The sequence below is a fragment of the Chiloscyllium plagiosum genome, chromosome 2 (genome assembly GCF_004010195.1).
Source record: "Chiloscyllium plagiosum isolate BGI_BamShark_2017 chromosome 2, ASM401019v2, whole genome shotgun sequence".
Taxonomy (NCBI): domain Eukaryota; kingdom Metazoa; phylum Chordata; class Chondrichthyes; order Orectolobiformes; family Hemiscylliidae; genus Chiloscyllium; species Chiloscyllium plagiosum.
The window spans coordinates 56,986,346-57,004,435 of NC_057711.1; the positions used below are offsets into that span (position 1 = coordinate 56,986,346).

The 18,090-nt window shown below is 39.8% G+C and overlaps 1 protein-coding gene across 16 annotated transcripts in view; it reads left to right on the top strand.

Moving 5' to 3' along the window:
• Positions 1–18,090, top strand: part of ppip5k2 (diphosphoinositol pentakisphosphate kinase 2) — a 155,558-nt gene that overhangs the window by 88,000 nt on the left and 49,468 nt on the right. For all 16 annotated transcript variants that reach the window (XM_043710086.1, XM_043710037.1, XM_043710071.1 and 13 more), the window contains 3 exons: positions 4,377–4,491; positions 7,400–7,507; positions 12,732–12,848. In XM_043710086.1, the coding sequence (XP_043566021.1) occupies positions 4,377–4,491; positions 7,400–7,507; positions 12,732–12,848 (340 nt within the window). The remainder of the gene's footprint in view (positions 1–4,376; positions 4,492–7,399; positions 7,508–12,731; positions 12,849–18,090) is intronic.

Sequence of the window (18,090 nt, forward strand, 5' to 3'; positions counted from 1 at the left end):
ATACTTATTGGCCCTTCCTAGAGCAGGACAGTTGGGGGGAGGTTAGGCAAACTACACCCCCCTTTTGCAGGTGAGTCGTTGTCATATTCTAAAATGTAAATGGGGGTAGTGGGTTTGGTGGGGGAGGGGTGATGGGGGAATATGTTGACAAGGCAGGGTTTTTTGGGTTTGGAGCAACGAGATCAGGTGTGACAGCGGACATTGGGTCAGGAGTTGATTGGATCCAATGGTGGGGTATCAAGGATCGGGTGTCAGATTTGGCATTGGAAGAGGAGAGTTCAGGAGCCGGGGCTGTCTCTGGTGTCGGAGGGTTTCAGGTCCCAGGAGTATGGGGGTGGGGGTTTGATGTTAAGCGTATTGTCAAGTGCCAAAGAGTTGTTAGGTCAGTGGCTGGGTCATTTTGCAGTCTGGGGGAGATGTAGTTGAGGGTGTGTGAAGTAAGTTGGGATCCTTTTAAGAGTTACTTAAGAATTAGACTACATACTCACTAGTCTCCCTTTTCCTGGCGAAGTATTTACCGAACTTCAGATCCCTTGAATTCTCTGATTTAAATGGATACTTTTGAAGAGTTCCAAGCACAGGGGAATTGTCAAGCAGAATCTTTACTTTACAATTTAATTCCTTCAGAGTCTGCTACAAGGGGATGAGATACAGAATGCTGTGCAATTTTGGTCTTTTTTTGTTTGTTATTCACTTATGAGATGTCAGCATCCCTAGCAGGGTCAGCATTTACTGCCCATCCCTAGTTGCCCTTTCAACGGTTGTGGTGAGCTACTGCAGTCCACTTGCCATAGCAGATCCACAACGCCATTGGGAGGAAGTTCCAGGATTTCAACCCAATGACACTGATAAAACAGTAATATATTTGCAAGTCAGGATAGTGAGTGATTTAGAGGAGAACTTGCAGGTAGTTGTATTCTCATTTATCTGCAGTTCTGTCTTTCTAGATGGAAATGGCCTCATCAAAGCTGTAAGTAATTGCAGCAGGACTTCTTTATTCCTCTCATTAAAACCTGCTTGCAATAAAGGCCAATGTACCATTTGCCTTCTGTCTTTAAGGAAGGACATATTTGCATTGGAGATAGTGCAATGAATGTTCATTCAACTAGTCTCTACAATGAGACATTTGTACTGTGGTGATTGGCTAAGAAACTTGGATCTGTTTGCTTTGGTGTTTAGTAGAAGAGATAATTTTGTTGAAACCTTGAAGATTATGAAGAAGCGACACTGAGACATTGCTTCTCCTGGCTTAGGAATTTAGAACAAGGAGCACAGACTCAAGTTAAAGAGCTGATAATTTAGGGTTGTTGTGAAAAAAAGTTCCTTCACTCAAAGGGGTATAAACGTTTTTAAATTCTCTACCTCAGGGTTGTGGATATGCTATTATTATAAAAGTAAAGGTAAGATAAATAGATGATTAGTGTCTCAAGTCAGTCAAGGACGAGAGGAAGATAGTATTGAGTATTAGTTGGAGATCCAAATACACTATCTTCTGATTTTCCCATTTATCCACCTTATTACATTTTTTGACAAAGAGCCAGTTAATAAACTTTTCGAATGCCATTGTCAACACATTTAATTATGCAAATCATGCCCATAAATTTATACCTTAGGATTTATGGAAAGATAGCCTGCATCTATAAAGAGAAAAGAGAAATGGACAATTTGCATTGAAACAAGATTAAGTCAGCAGATCAGTTAACTCCCATGTCTGACATTGTACATGAAGCAGTATAACATCTGTATGTTAAACTGCTTGTCTGGAAAGGACATGAAAATGCAAATATCCTTTTGGGACACTGCAGTGAAAAAAACATAAAATTGAAAAACTTCTTATGAATTTGAATGATTGCTATTGTCCACACATCTGCAGAAATTAAGTCCCAACGATTCTTTAAATGCCTTAGGTCCAGAATGGAATTTCAAATAGTGATATTGAAATATGCAGATTCAGCAAACAAGTAGGAAGGTAAACAATATATTGGCCTTTATTGCAAGAGGGTGTTAAGTACTGAAGTAAAGAAGCCTTGCAGTCAATGCATAGAGCCTTCGTGAGACCATGCCTGGACTATTGTGTACAGTCTTTTTTGATCTCTACAGACAAGAAAGCATGTCCTTGCTTTAGAGGGAGTGCAGCCAAGGTTTGTCAGACTTGGAATGATGGATTGTCAAATTGGAGAGATGTTGCATACTAGGCCTGTATTCTCTAATGTTTAGGTGTATGAGGAGTGATCTTGTTGAAATGTCCTAGTTTGACTGGATAGATGCAAGAATGTGTTTTCCTAGTTGGTTAGAAGGGTGTCAGGATCAGGGAATATAGTCTTAGAATAAGAAGTTGGTCATTTAAGACTGATGAAGAATTCTGTACCCCAGAAGGCATTCAATTAGCCTGGATATTCAAGGCAGAAAGCATTAGATTCCTGGATATTAAAGGTATCAAGGGATATGGGGCAATGCACAGAAAATGACTGACAGAGAATAACCATGATCAAGTTGAATATTGGAACAGGCTTGAAGGGCCAAATTGTCTACTCCTATGTTTGATATTTAGTGACTGTTATTGTCCAAATGACAAAAAAAAAGGCATGTTCCAGCCAAGGAATCTGCAGGACCAATATCTGAGGATTGAATGGAATTGGCTAGAAGAGTATAAAGTTTGTGTTAAAGGTTGTTTTCAGGTACATGACCGGTTTCTGATGCCTCAAAGGAGTCATGATGTGGAAGTGATGTTCGACTGGGGTGGACAAGATCAGAAGTCACACGACACCAGGTTATGGTCCAACAGCTTTATTTGAAATTACAAGCTTTCACTGCTAAGTGAAGAGAACCTTATACTGTCTGACGCTTTTGATCACCTTCAGAGACTTGTTATTCAGCCCGTCGACACTCCACTCACACGCCTTGTATGATCTTTGCCTATAAATTCTGTGCCTGTGTGCTTCTCTTCACTTCAGCTGACAAAGGAGCAGTACTCCAAAAGCTTGTGATTTCAAATAAACCTGTTGGACTATAACCTGGTGTCATGTGATATCTGATCTCAAAGGGCCAACTTGAAAAGCACAATGTGCTTTGATTGCTTATCTTTCACTAACCCGAATCGTTGAGATTGGCCAAGGATGGGGTTTACCTTTACCTTCTATCATTCAGCAAATGATGGAAGACGAAGGAAAATTATTAAACTATTGCTTATTTTCACGCATATATAAGGAGAGCTAGTTTTATCACTGTGAAGTTTAAAATCATCTCTGCTGTTTGTCGATGCCTTCCAATTTTAAATAAAACATGACAGTATTGTGTATTATAATTTCCACATCTCTATTTTCTCACATTTTACTCAGACATTGTCTGTGTTTCACTCGAGGCCAGCACTATATTGCTGATAATATGCCTCCTGCCTCGATCTGTTGGACAATGAATGCTGATCCTGTTGTAATATATAATATCATAAAGGGATTTGTACAATGGTTACTGAAAGAACACTTTCCCTTATAATGGAGACCAGAGGGTACGACTTAAAATAGGGGTCTCCCATCAAAGATGGAGATGAGAGAATTTGGCTTTCTGAAAGTCAGGGAGCCTTTGGAACTCTCTCCAATGTTCTCTGGGAAATGTCATTAAATATCTTTTGAGACAAGTAGATAAAGTTTTGACTAGCAGAGGAGTCGCTGATTATTAGGGTTAGGCACAAATATGGAGACAAGACCACAATTTGATCATGTGGAGGTGCCAGTGTTTGACTGGGGTGGACAAGGTCAAAAGTCAGACAACACCAGATTATAGTCCAAAAGGTTTATTTGAAACCACAAGCTTTCAGAGCTTTGCCCCTTTATCGGGTGAAGTCCACCTCACCTGACAAAGGGGCAACACTCTGAAAGCTTGTGATTTCAAATAAACTTGTTGCTTGTTGCATTATAAACTGCCGTCGCCTGATATCTGGCAATTTGATTAGCCATAATCTTATTGAATGGCACGGCAATCGTGAAGAACTGAATGGTTTCTTCGTGCTTCTGATTGATATTTTGTAGGTACAACTGTAAAAAAAAAAAGAAAGCCAGAGATTCTTTTTGTTTTTTACATAATTCTAGAATAACAAAACTGTTTTAGCAGAGGAGTGCACAGTCCAGCAGCATTTCACCTTCAACTCAATCTGATTGGTTAACGCAGTTGTGCACTAGGTACACCCACATCTTCTTCCTTTGGATTTGAGGAGACAAAGATGAGGGCAGAATCAATAAAATTATCAGGTTAGGAAATGATACTGGCAATAAATTCTGATCCAAGAATGTGCTTCTGATAAGTATAATCTAAAAGTAAAAGTAACTCTAACCTAAAGAGTATTGTGTAATTTTATTACTATTTTATATCTGGTTTTCCAGATACTCGAGAGGAGTCTTATCACCAGAGCGGCATGTCCGTACCAGGTTGTACTTTACAAGTGAGAGCCATGTACACTCTCTTCTCTCTATATTGCGCTATGGGGCCTTGTGCAACGTGAGTATTGGCAATGCTGGCATGTGACTACAGATTTGTATCTAATCATGTTAGATACTTCTACATTGATTAAGGAATGTAACAGCAGTTTGCATTTATATCAAGCTTTACATTCAGAATTAGTATTTACATCAGTAATTAGACAAATATTAGGTCCAAGCCAAGGAGAACAGATGACAACATGTTTGGTCAGAGCAGTGGTCTTTATGGAACTACTTCAGAAAGAATACTAAGAATTTGAAGGGGATTTCCAGAGTATAGCTTCCAGAAAGCTGAAGTGGGCAATGAGATGAATAAAACAATCCTGAGAGTGATTGCAGAAATCCTTTTTTATCTTTTCCGGTTGTGGCTGTCTTTTTTTGAATGTGTTAAATAGTTAAAATATTTAAATTTAATCCTGAAGTCTGGATTGATTTGTTTAACAGTGGCATAGCCTGCCTTGAGTTATTTTTGGCAATCAATCTGCTAAGCGTTTTTTTTTAAACAAGATATTTACGATAGGAATATTGATTGGAAAAATCACCAATTCTGAATTGCCTCTTAATCAATTCAGAGATGTATTTCACATCATCAGTTGTTAAGCATAAGCACTCAGTGTAGCAGATATTTTTATTCATATGTAAAACAGCCCCTTCAAGTGGTAATGAACAAACCTTATGATGCTTTTCAAAGTTAGGATTTTGTACATTTCATGGTGGCCTGTGGAACAGCAGGGCTAGAATATTGGCACAGTCTTCACAGTTCCCTGCATGTGGTGAGGGATGCTTTTCAGTCAGGCTGAGCCACCCATTTCTGTCACTGCCAGCATTTTATCCACGGTGTGGAAGAGAATATGGGAAGTGGGTCAAGAGGAAACATGCATGAAATGACTGCTTTAGACACTTGGTCATCAAAAGTACAACCAATGCCCCTCGACCTGACTCCTGACCGTGAACCTGGTTCAGTTCAGACTCCTCAGAAAAACATAAATTTGGTGTAGTCTAAAATTGAAAACTTAAAGCAGTTGACCAGTTTCTTATAAATCAATTTTTTCAAATCTCATGAAACTATTAATCATAGCCATTTCATCTTTCTTTATCCTGATAAAAGGTCAACACAACCTGAAAACTTTAACTTTGCTTTTCTGTGCAGATGTTGTGTGGCCTACTGAGTGCATCCCACATTTCCTGATTTTATTTATGATCCATTCTTTGCCCTCCAGCAATAAAGGAATTATTGAGGAAAGTAATGCAAACAGTAAATGGTGGTCTGTATTTATTGGGAGGGGGTTATTGCAGAAAACTCAAATATTGGTTTTTCTGACTGCCAAAGTTTTAACTCAGGGAATTTCATTTTGTTTTGCTTTCTCTCTCATTTCCTTGTCAAAAAATATCCAGCTGATTAACAGTCATGACTGCCTGTCAGATAGGAGAAATCACAGTACAATGCTACAGACAAGTAGCAGGTAATTTTAGTGGTATTGGTGAATGAAGCGTTGAAGTAAGTGACTTCACAAAGTTAATTTGTTTGACTTGCAGGAACTGCATCTCCTTCTGATGCTGTAAAGGCATGATGAATCCTAATGTTTTCACTTCCCTTTACCTTCTCGGTTTGCACAGACAGGGAAATCTGGCTGATATAAATTAATAATAATAATCAAGTTAAAATTGAGACATGGATTCTCTTTAATAGGTTTCATTAAATAATTTTCCTTCTAAGAGCAGATTGATTATCTGCCCTAGGTTGAATTTGTTTTCATTTTTTAATTTGCCTTGTATCATCCTCAAACCCGTGTATTTTGAGCTCAGTATTGAGTTTTGAAGAATAATGTTTCAGCCTTTTCAATTTTCGCATCCATTTGTAAAGCAATGCAAAGGATCAACAGCAGTAACTTATGTTTGATTTTATTATTTCACACTAAGCTTGATCATTTGAAATCATTAAATATTTTGATATTTTTGCGCCACCTTCAACAAAAACATTCTTCAAAGTATACTACTTGCTACCCATCCTGGAACTTCAAGACCGATAGACCTCATGATATTTCTAGTTGGTATACCAAACCTATTATGTTTGCCCTTTCATTGATTTTAGCCGTCTTTGTTACTCGGACTAATTTTTTTTGCTAAATAATTTTATTTCCTCTCATTTTATTCTGATTCGTCAACAGAGGTAAGAGTAAACCACTGCATATTAATTAACTTTGTCTTTTTCTTTATCTGTTTTCTCAGGTGTTGTCAGTTTAATTATATGGGTCAGGAATGTGTCAGTGATTAACAACTTAGAAACAAATAATAGCAGTTTCATTTACATTGTACTTCATTTCAGAATGCTTCCCACAATGGTTTTAAATACAGTTTGTCATGTGACAATTAAATGAGAGATTGTATTTCTTTTTGTTTTAATTTTCTTTTGTATATTGACTGTAAAGGTATCTACTTAGTGAGGATAACCCAGTGGACATTTACAGTTGAATGCAGATTAATTCTAGAGTTACGCCATAGCCTACGGCTACATTCTTCATTTTAAAAGGAAAGCTTCCCAAAGTGACAATTGTGCAGTAATACTGTGTTCCAAGTAACGCAGTTTATTAAACAACATCCCAGTCTCTATCTGACTGACTGACTGACTGTCTTTCCCATTTCTGCTGATCAATGGTGATGGGAGGCTACGTTTCTCTGAAAACCGTTGAGATATCATTGATCAGGCTTGAGAGAGCAGCGGATGCTGAGTAACTTCATTAATCTACAGCCCATATTATTTAGGATTATCATGTTGTAGAGTCACAGAATTGTGGTTCAAACATCCTGTTAAATGATACTTATTGTTTGCTGTACAAAAATTACGTTGTTGGAATGAACAAAATTGTAGAATCTCGTGAATATCTAAAATTGTTTTAAAAGTGATATGATTTTATACTACTTTGCAGGAAGTCAAAGATGAGCAGTGGAAAAGGGCAATGGGTTATCTGAACTATACCAGTGAGCTCAATTACATGACACAGATTGTTATCATGTTATATGAAGACCCAAATAAGGTATTACGCTTTGTTTCTCTTCTGCTTTATTACTTCCAGTGTTATGCCATATTACGTGCAAATAAATTTAGTTAAATTAACTTGGCTTTTGCGTTCAAATTTGAAATTAGGTAAGACTATTCTGGATACCTTCCAGTTGGTAGGAAGGAGGAATATTGATTTTTTTAAAATTTTGCTGAAAAGAACCTTGAAGATCACAAAGAACTGTCAAGCTACCTTGTTACAAAGGTTTCTGACTCTGACAAGCAGGAGAGTAAAATTTGAGAGGTTCAGTGCAGTAATTATGAAACTCACAAGTACTTATGCACAAAGTTCTTACCTAACTAGTTTGATATTTAATGTGCCATTTAATCCCAGAGTTATTGTGTGGAGCCCCATATCAGGTGATGATTTAATTATTCAAAGTTTTATTTCTGGATAGCTCTGTATGCAGTCCTGCCACAACTAATTAAGGATGGCTGTGGACAACTAACAGGAGCTGAAGGCTCCCACGCATATCCCCATTCTCAACAATGAGGAATGTCAGTGCAAAATAATAGCCTGAAGAATTTGCGTCTACTTCAGCCAGAGGTGTGAAGTGTATGATCCATCTTGGCTATCTCATCAGATGCCCAGCATCACATTTGCCAGTCTTCAACCAGTTATGTCACACCCTGTGATATCAGGAAAAAGCTCTTACACTGGATCCTGCAAAAGCTATGGGTTCTGACAACATTCAGGCAACAATACCGAAGAATTGTGCACCAGAACCAGCCAGTCTGTTCCAGTACAGCTACAACGCTGGTATCTATCCAACAATGTTGCAGAATTCCCAGTATATTATGTACATAAAAACAGAACAAATCCAATTCTACCAATTATTGATCCATCATCAGAGCAATAGAAAGAGTTGCCAACAATGCTATCAAGTAGCACTTGCAAATAAGTAACTTGCTCATTGGTGTCAGTTTTGGTTTAGCAAGGGCCACTCATCCACTGATCTCAATACAAACTTAGTTTAAACATGGACAAAGGAGTTGAACTCCAGGGATGAGGTGAGACTGATAGATCTTGACATCAAGATAGCCTTTGACTAAGTGCGGCATCAAGAAGATCTAGCAAAACTGAGTTAATGAGAATCAGGGAAAACTGTGTTGGTTGGAGTCACTCCTAGCTCCAGAAGAAGGAGCTTGTAGTTATTGATGGTCAATCATCTCTGGACTTCCTCAGAATAGTATCCTCGGCTTAAGCATTTCCTGCTTTGTTACTGGTCTTCCCTCCAACATAAGGCCAGAAGCAGGCTGTTCACGAATGAGTGCACAATATTTAGCATCATCTGGGACACTTCAGTTGGAAGCAGTCTGTGTGTATGTCAATCAAGATCTGGTTGATAACTGGAAAGTAATATTAAAACCACATAAGTGCCAGTGAATGGCCATCTCCCACAAGACAGAATGCGACCAGAGACTGAACTGGACTAGTTGTATAAGTACTAAAGGAACAGGTCTGAGGTTAGGAGTCCTGTAGCAAGTAACATATATCGTCCTCATTGCCTGTTCACTATTTCCAAGGCACAAGTCTGGAGTGAGATGGAATAATCTCTACATGCCTGATTGAAGGCAACTCCAATAAAACTCAAGCTTGACACCATCCAGGACAAAGCAGCCCACTTTATTGCACGCATCCAATATCTTCAACATTCACTCCATCACTACCAATGCACAGGGGCAGCAGTATGTCATTCGAAAGGCACTGTGGTAACTCACCAATGATGCTCGAAAAGCACTTTCCAAACCCAGATCTCTGCCACAAAGGCAACAGTTGTGTGGGCGCAACATCATCAGCCTTCCAATGGAGACACCATCCTGACTTGAGATTTGTGACGATGCTGTAAGAGTAGTACTATAAGGCTTTAAGAGGTGTATGTTATCCTTTTTATTTATGAACAGAAGTTGCAACAGAGTTACGTGCAGTCTCCTTCAAGCCAACAAAGTAAACAGCTTGTGAGGCCTTGGAAATTTATTTTCAAAAGTTAGAATAATAGAAGCAGCCTGAATGGGTGGGATCACGGTCCCACAAAACCAGGATTTTAGTTTTAGCATTCAGTAACCATTGGGGTTGTGAAAGCTGCTACATCGCTCACTGTTTTTGTTACAGATAAAAGCTTGGGTTCTATTCCTACTGCTAGAATTGCATGCAAGACAAACTAGTTTAGTGAGTTTGCCTTTGGCAAGGGTGCTTATGGCATGTTAAGGAGTAGCATTTATTTTGTTAAGTATTTTTATAGTTACAGTTAAACTCCTTCTTTCCTGTACTTTTATTTTTTGTGTTTTAAATATAGTGTATAAATCGTGTTTTGCTTCAAGCCTGAGTTTGACAAACTGAATTACATCCAGACCGTTACACCTGGCATTTGTTTTTAGCCTGGACCCTAATTTCTTATTCTATCTCCTTTATATATAGAGAGTGTATTCAGTCTGGACTATATAAAAACAATCATATCACTCTTTCTTCACTCATGTTGATTCAGTCCTGAGGTTCCCATTCTAACAGCATTGTGGATGTCCCCATATCCCAAAGACTGCAGTGGTTCAAAAGGCAGTTCAACTTTTAATTGGGTTAATTGGGGATTGACAATAGCTGGCTGAGCCAGCAACACTTGTATTTTATGAACACATTTTTTAAAAATGCTTTACTTATTGATAACCTGCGGGAGATTCAACATTGAAACTGCAAATGATTGCCAGGAGAAGATGGTTAGATTCTTTCTTATTGGAGATGCTCATTCCCTGATACTTGTATACCATGAAAGTTAGTTATTACTTCATTCAAACCTGTGCATATGAACAGACTGCTTCGGTACTTGAGAGTGGCGAAGCACGGAACATTATGCAGTTGTTAGCAAACATCTCACCTCTGATATCAGATAGAAGGATGATCACTGCTAAAGCAGTCGAAGATGGTGGCGTCCACGATGCTACCTTAAGGAACTCATGCAGTAATGTTTCAGAGTTAAGGTGATTGACCTCCAACAATCACAACCGTCACCCTTATGTTACTTATGATTACAGTCCGTGGAGAGATCTCTTGATTCCCATTTCCTCCAGTTTTGCTAGGGCTCCTCGCTCTCTTTCTCAGTTAAATGCTGCCTTGCAGAATCCAAACTGAATATCATTGATCAGGTTATTGCCAAACAGTTGCCAATTGATAGCGCTGTCAACAACCTCTTCTGTCACCTGCTGAAAATTGAAAGTATGTTATTAGGATGGTAGACAAATGCGAAAGAAATTCAACAGGTCTGACTGCATCTGTAAAGAATAACAGAATTAACTTTTCAAGTCCAGAACTGACGGGTCATTGGACTAGAAATGTTAACTTTCTTTTCTGTACTGAAGCTGCCAGATGTGCTGAGTTTCTAAAGCACTTTCCATTTTTGTTTCAGATTTCCAGCATGTACAGTTCTTTGTTTTAGTTTAGTGGCCTTGTATTTGATTTGCTCTTTTTCAGCACAGTATACCGAGGCAATTTTTCACATTGCTGAGTAGACTATACCATTTCAGCTGTACTGTTTAAATTACACAAATTCTGATATACATTTGTAAGGTTGAGAGCTTGTCCCAATACAACAAGAGACAAACGATACTTGGTCGTAAGGTTTCTCCCACTATTGTGTTTGAGCAGTTCATTCATACAATTGCAAAAAGCTCACTGAATAACTGGTTTGTCTTCAATTAGATCTTTCCACCCTATTCTCAGATCCCAACTTCCTTTTAGAGAGGTATGGGCCGAATGCTACTAAATGGGACTAGATTAGGTTAGGATATCTGGTCGGCATAGAAGAGTTGGACCGAAGGGCCTGTTTCTGTGCTGTACATCTCTATGACTCCAATCTCACCTCTCAGTTAGATCTTTCATATGACTCTCTCTCATCGACAAGCTACTCTAAAAGTTAAGCAACTTAGCTTTTACACTGTGTCCCATGATCGCCTTTTGGTTATCTTCAGTACAGTTACTAGAATGTTGTTAGTGTCCCTACCCTTTGTAGTAGCCAATGCCTTCACAACCACGAATCAAATTTGCTATCAGGGAATTCAAGGGGAAGCCAAAATGGATCAGGCACTCTGTACCTAATGATGGATCATGGCATTGGGAAGGAAGGCAGTGTTTCTGCAAGCTTGTCCCTGCCCTTGCTTCTTAACACCAGTGCACCTCTCTGCAGAAGCTTCCTGCCCACAAACCTAATTTGCAACATATACCTGTGCCCAAGTGTCTTGCATCCAGGAATCCAGCAACGGTCCCTGGTGAAATATTTAGAACATTACTGACAGCGACCTCTACTCCCAACGTTGCTGTCAGCAACAGAAAGCCACTGGCTTCTGACTAGCTAGCAACTTGGATTTTCTATCTCGATGGTCCACAATCCCAGAGAAGGCCCAGCACTCTCGTCAGTTAAATGCCTGACTTGCGTTGATTGGTGAAGGTAGACTTGAGGTCGACAGTAGTGTGAGACAGCATGGAGACCTGTTTATGAACTTTATTTTATACCACCTCATACTCACATTCATTTTTAGGATAAAGCAATCTCACATGATCCTCTCTCCATTTGTTTTTGGGAAATCCGTTTCTGGTTCTACATTCCTGTCTATTGCAAGCAGACTTTTCCTAGTTATAATGCACATTGCTATCCATATAGCTCTGTGCGCAATAAGATTGGTCTTGTGAACCATCTTATAATTAGGGCCTGGGTCATTTGCTTACCTTGCAGGCTTGACACAGAAATAGAGTGCATCAAAACATTTTCTTAACTTTGTACAGTAATTGTATACATTTAATTAATAGCATTCCTTGCATGTGATAAGATAATTATGTAGTGGGGTACCCATTTGGACTTCAAATCTCAATTGAGTTTGCTTTGCTCCTTTTCATAATATGAAATTATTATTTTAAAATGTCGAAGGGGTATTTAAAGGTACCATGCCATTTCTGCAACTTTGCTTTACGATGCTATTGATCAGAGGGCGATATAAACCATTGTTCCTCTGATAGTTTATTTACAGTGGTGTTAGTGAAGACCAATGAGAAGTTGCTCATTTGCCCACATGGCCAGAGTTGGTGTAATTTCATGGGATTGAGGAGACAAACAGAGGGAGGGTTCCCTCACTTACAAAATTATTTTAAAAATTAAGTATTTAACCTATTTTCTTCAGCATTCCAAATATTTATTTCTAAAAACCTTAATTTTCAGGATCCTTCTTCAGAGGAACGCTTTCATGTTGAATTACACTTCAGTCCTGGTGCTAAAGGATGTGAGGAAGATAAAAATCTTCCATCAGGTTTTGGATACAGACCAGCCTCTCGTGAGGTACTCATTTTTGAAGAGACTTCTATTGGTTTGTTTATATTTTGAGTGTTTTATTTTCTGAATGCAATGTAATAATTGTAGAGTTATTCATGTATTAGAATTATTATCAAATTGCTGCCTTGTACTTCATTGCCCAGCTCTTCCAATATGGGTCAGAATCCCTTCATACCTGATCAGATTTACATGATTTGTTTGGCCCTGATGTTTAATGGGGAATCCATCCCAACAAAAGTAGTATAGCAAACCAGTCGCTGCAGATGTCTTTTTTTTTTAACAGCAGTATCTGCTGTACTCAAGAAAGTAAAATGTTTAAGGACCCAAAATCACTTTGACTGCTACTGAGAGAAGGAAAGTAGATAAGGTAAGTGGATAAAGGGGTAGCGTTTCTGGTGGGACATTGAGGGTGTGGGGAGGATGACTACCGTGTGAGGTCATATAGATGGCAGTAAATTCTTGATGGGAATGTCGTTCAGGTGTGACCACCCAAATGTCTAAAGAGTGTATGCATCGATGAGAATAAGTGGAAATGAATTTTATAGTTACCAAGGACTTAGAGCAAGTTTCACTGTCCTAAAATTTCCCTTCCTGGCAAACTAAATAAGTTGGACCTCTTTGAAGTGTCTGACTCTAACTCTATTGTGGACGATTTCCTAAAAACCAGATAATTGCTTGTTAAAAGTTTAATCTTCTTGGGCTGGTACCATGTAGTCATTGCATTTGGACTTGAGGGGCATCTTTGGGGTTCAACTAGTCTACCAATCCAAAGACTGAAAGATCTGATTTCATGTTTCTGACAAAATAATAATCAGGCTAGTTACACCAACATAAGGGAAAACAGTATGAGGCACTTTTAGTTTATTTGAAGAAAAGCGAATTCCTGCATTAGAGTATTTACTGAAAATTATCTTCGTAGCGAGCTTTGAGAAGGTTTGTAGGTCAGGTTGAGGTTTTGGATATAGGTTGGCGCACTGAGCTGGAAGGTTCACTTCCAGACATTTCATTACCTCACTCGGTAACATCTTCAGTGGGCCTCGTGCGAAGCAATGCTGAAAATTCCTGCTGTCTATTTATATGTTTGGGCTTCTTTGGTTATTTCCTGTGGTGAAGTCTCTTCATGTTCCTTTTCTCAGGGGGTGGTAGATGGGGTCTAACTCGTTGATAGAGTTCTGGTTGGAATGCCATGCTTCTAGGAATTTTCGTGCATGTCTCTGTTTGGCTTGTCCTAGGATGGATGTGTTGTCCCAATCGACCCCTACTCCGACCCCTTGGCATCATAGTAGCCCACAAACCCACCAACACACTAAAACAGCAGCTAATCAACTTGAGAGACCCAATACAGACAATGAGCAAAACTAACATCATTTACAAAATACTGTGCAAGGACTGTAGCAAACACTACAGCACGGTGGCTCAGTGGTTAGCTCTGCTGCCTCACCGCACCAGGGACCTGGGTTCGATTTCCGCCACGGACAACTGTCTGTGTGGGTTTTCTCCCACAATCCAAAGATGTGCAGGCCAGATGAATTGGCGAAAATTGTCCGTGGTGTTAGGTGTATTAGGCAGGTGTAAATATAGGGGAGGGGAAGGTTTCTGGGTGGGTTACTCTTCGGAGGGTTGGTGTGGACATGTTGGGCCGAAGGGCCTGTTTCCACACTGTAGGGAATCTAACCTTCTCCCACCCAATTCCCTCCAATCTGCCATTCCATCCCTCTGTGTGTGACAAGGGGCGGCACGGTGGCTAACTGGCTAGCACTGCTGCCTCAGTGCCAGGGACCCGGGTTCGATTCCCGCCTCGGGCGATTGTCTGTGTGGAGTTTCCTCTGGGTGCTCCGGTTTCCTCCCACAGTCCAAAGATGAGCAGGTTGGGTGAATTGGTCATGCTAAATTGCCCGTAGAGTTAGGTGCATTAGTTTGGAGGAATGGGTCTGGGTGGGTTACTCTTCGGAGTGTAGGTGTGAACTAGGTAGGCCGAAGGGCCTGTTTCCACACTGTAGGGAATCTAATCTAACTACATTGCACAAACAGGCAGAAAACTAGCCACCAGGCTACATGAACATCAACTAGCCACAAAAAGACATGACCCTCTCTCACTAGTATCCTCACATACTGATGACGAAGGACACCACTTCGACTGAGACAACACATCCATCCTAGGACAAGCCAAACAAAGACATGCACGAGAATGCCTAGAAGCATGGCATTCCAACCGGAACTCTATCAACAAACACATCGAGTTAGACCCCATATACCACCCCCTGAAAAAAGGAACATGAAGTGACTTCACCACAGGAAATGACATCACCAACCCAGATAAACCCAAACATATAAATAGAAAGCAGGAATTTTCAGCATTGCTTCGCACGAGGCCCACTGAAGATGTTACCTAGTAAGGTAATGAAACGTCTGGAAATGAACCTTTCAGCTCAGCAACCAAACCTACATCCAAATTATCTTCCTTATTAAAATAATACTAAAATTTGCTATGTAAAGCTAGTGATATAATAATGTCGTTAGCTAGCTGTAGTAGAACAGAAAACAAAGCATAATAAATGCAGATGGTTCTAACACTGACTAATAATGCTTAGAACCTACTGGGGCCTAGTCAAGATCCAAGGCTATCCAAACTATGTTCAAGTTATGTGAACACAAGTTATTCATTGTGATATCAATGTTTTGCTAAGGTACCAATCTGAGCATCCAGTTCCTGAAATAGGAGAGAAAATAGAACTCACCCCCAGAATTTCCAGACTTCCAAGTGCTTTGCCTTTAATAAGTTACTTTTGAACTTGATTCATGAGTTAGCAAGCTTAATCACCGAAGCCATTACACTGATTGCTTTTGAATGAAATGTAATGTGTTAATGTATGAGGAAAGAGTTGCTCCAAAATAGGTTTTTGGGTACATTGTTGGAGAAAACTACAGGGCACTCTTTATCTGGACTGTTCTGCAGCTAATTTAGAACTGCTAGGCTGCTTAGTTTAAAAAAACCCATTAATTTTGGCAATTCAACATTGGCATCCCTCAGCTTAATAATGCGGTAATGCAAGAGGTGAAAAGTAATGGTCATTCTCCTTCTCCATCCAGTCTTTCAGCCTCCAAACATACTGTTCTTCCAAGGCCAAATGTTTAGAGTCATAGAATCATACAGCATGGAAACAGACCCTTTGGTCCAAATAGTCCATACCAGCCTTGTTCCCAAACTAAACTCATCCCACTTGTCTGCATTTGGCCTGTATCCCTCCAAACCTTTCCTATTCGTGTACTTATCCAAATGTCTTTTAAATGTTGTAACTCTCCCTGCATCCACCAATTTCTTGGGCAGTTCACTCCTCACATGAGCCACTCACTGTATAAAAAAAAAGTTGTCCCTCATGTCCTTGTTAAAGTTGTCTCTTCTCACCTTAAAAATATGCACTCTAGTCCTGAACTTCCCCACACTAGGGAAAAGACTCTTGCTATTCATCTTATGTACATCTGTCATGATTTTATAAATCTCTTAGGGCCACCCCTAAAACTCCTATGCTCCAGCCTCTCCTTAGAACTCAGACTCTCCAATCCTGGCAACAACCTGCTAATTTTTTTCTGAACGTTCTCCAATTTAATAATATTCCTCCTGTAGCAGGGTGACCAGAACTGTACTCAGTACTCCAGAAGAGGCTTCGCCAATGTCCTGGACAATCTCAACATGACATCCCTTGCTATACTGAAAAGTCTTAACAATGAAGTCAAGCATGCTAAACGCCTTCTTAAACACCCTGTCTATCTGTGATACAAATTTGAAAGAATTATGTACATGAACACCTAGGTCTCTCTGTTTTACTACATCACCCAGGACCCTATCATTAATTGTATAAGTCTTGCCCTTATTTGTTTTACCAAAGTGCAATACTTCACATTTATCCAAATTAAAGTCCATCTGCTCCTGTTCAGCCAGTTGACCCAACTGATCAAGGCCTCTTTGTAATCTTAGATACTAATCTTCACTGTCCAAAATACCACTAATTTTGGGGTCATCCACAAACATAATGATCATACCTCCAATATTTTGATCCAAATCTTTTACATAAATGACAAGCAAAAGTGGACCCAGTACTAATCCATGTGAAACATGCCTGGTCACAGGCCTCCAGACCAAAAAACAGCCCTCTACCACCACCCTCTGTCTCTTATCATAAAGCCAAGTTTGCATCCAATTGGCAACCTTGTCCTGAATCCTATGTAATCTAACTTTACTAATTAGTGTACCATGTGGAACCTTGTCAAAGACTTGACTTAAGTCCAAGTAAGCAATGTCTATCACTGTGCCCTCATCAATCTTCTTACTTCCTCCTTCAAAAAACTCAATCAAGTTTGTGAAACACTACTTCCCTCGCACTAAACCATGCTGACGATCCCTAACCAGTCCTTGCCTCTTAAAATGCAACAACCTACCCACTGCTAATGTCAGGCTCACAGATTGATCGTTGCCAGGCTTCTCCTTACAGTCTTTCTTAGAGGCACAACATTAGCCATCCTCTAGTCATACAGCATCTCCCGCATGGTTATAGATTAGATTACTTACAGTGTGGAAACAGGCCCTTCGGCACAACAAGTCCACACCGACCCTCTGAAGATCAACCCACTCACTTAACACTTTATCCCTTCACCTAACACTACGGGCAATTTAGCATGGCCAATTCACTTAACCTGCACATTTTTTGGACTGTGGGAGGAAACCGGAGCACCTGGAGGAAACCCACGCAGACACGGGGAAAATGTGCAAACTCCACGCAGACAGTTGCCTGAGGCGGGAATTGAACCCCATGATGATACAAATAGTTCTGCGGGGGCCCCACAATTTTCTCCCTAAGTTCCTACACTTGATCACTTCCTCGAGCTTTGTTAAGACCTCCAGTACTTTCTCTCCTGTAATGTGAACTGTTTTCAAAACATCAGTATTTATTTCCCCAAGTTCTCTAGCCTCCATTTCTTTCTCTCAGAAAAAAACTGATGTGAATTTTTTTTTTGTATCTCTTCCATTTCCTGAGGTTCACGACCATAGACAACCTCAATGATCTTTAAGGGGACCTACCTACTCTCTGTCTAATTGCTATTTTGCTCTTAATGTACTTATAGAAGCTCATTGGATTATCCTTAACCTTGTCTGCCAAGGCTATCTCAAATTCCCTCTTTGTCCTCATGATTTGCCTCTTAAGAATCTCCCTGCACTCTTCATATTCTTCAAGAGATTCATTTGATCTCA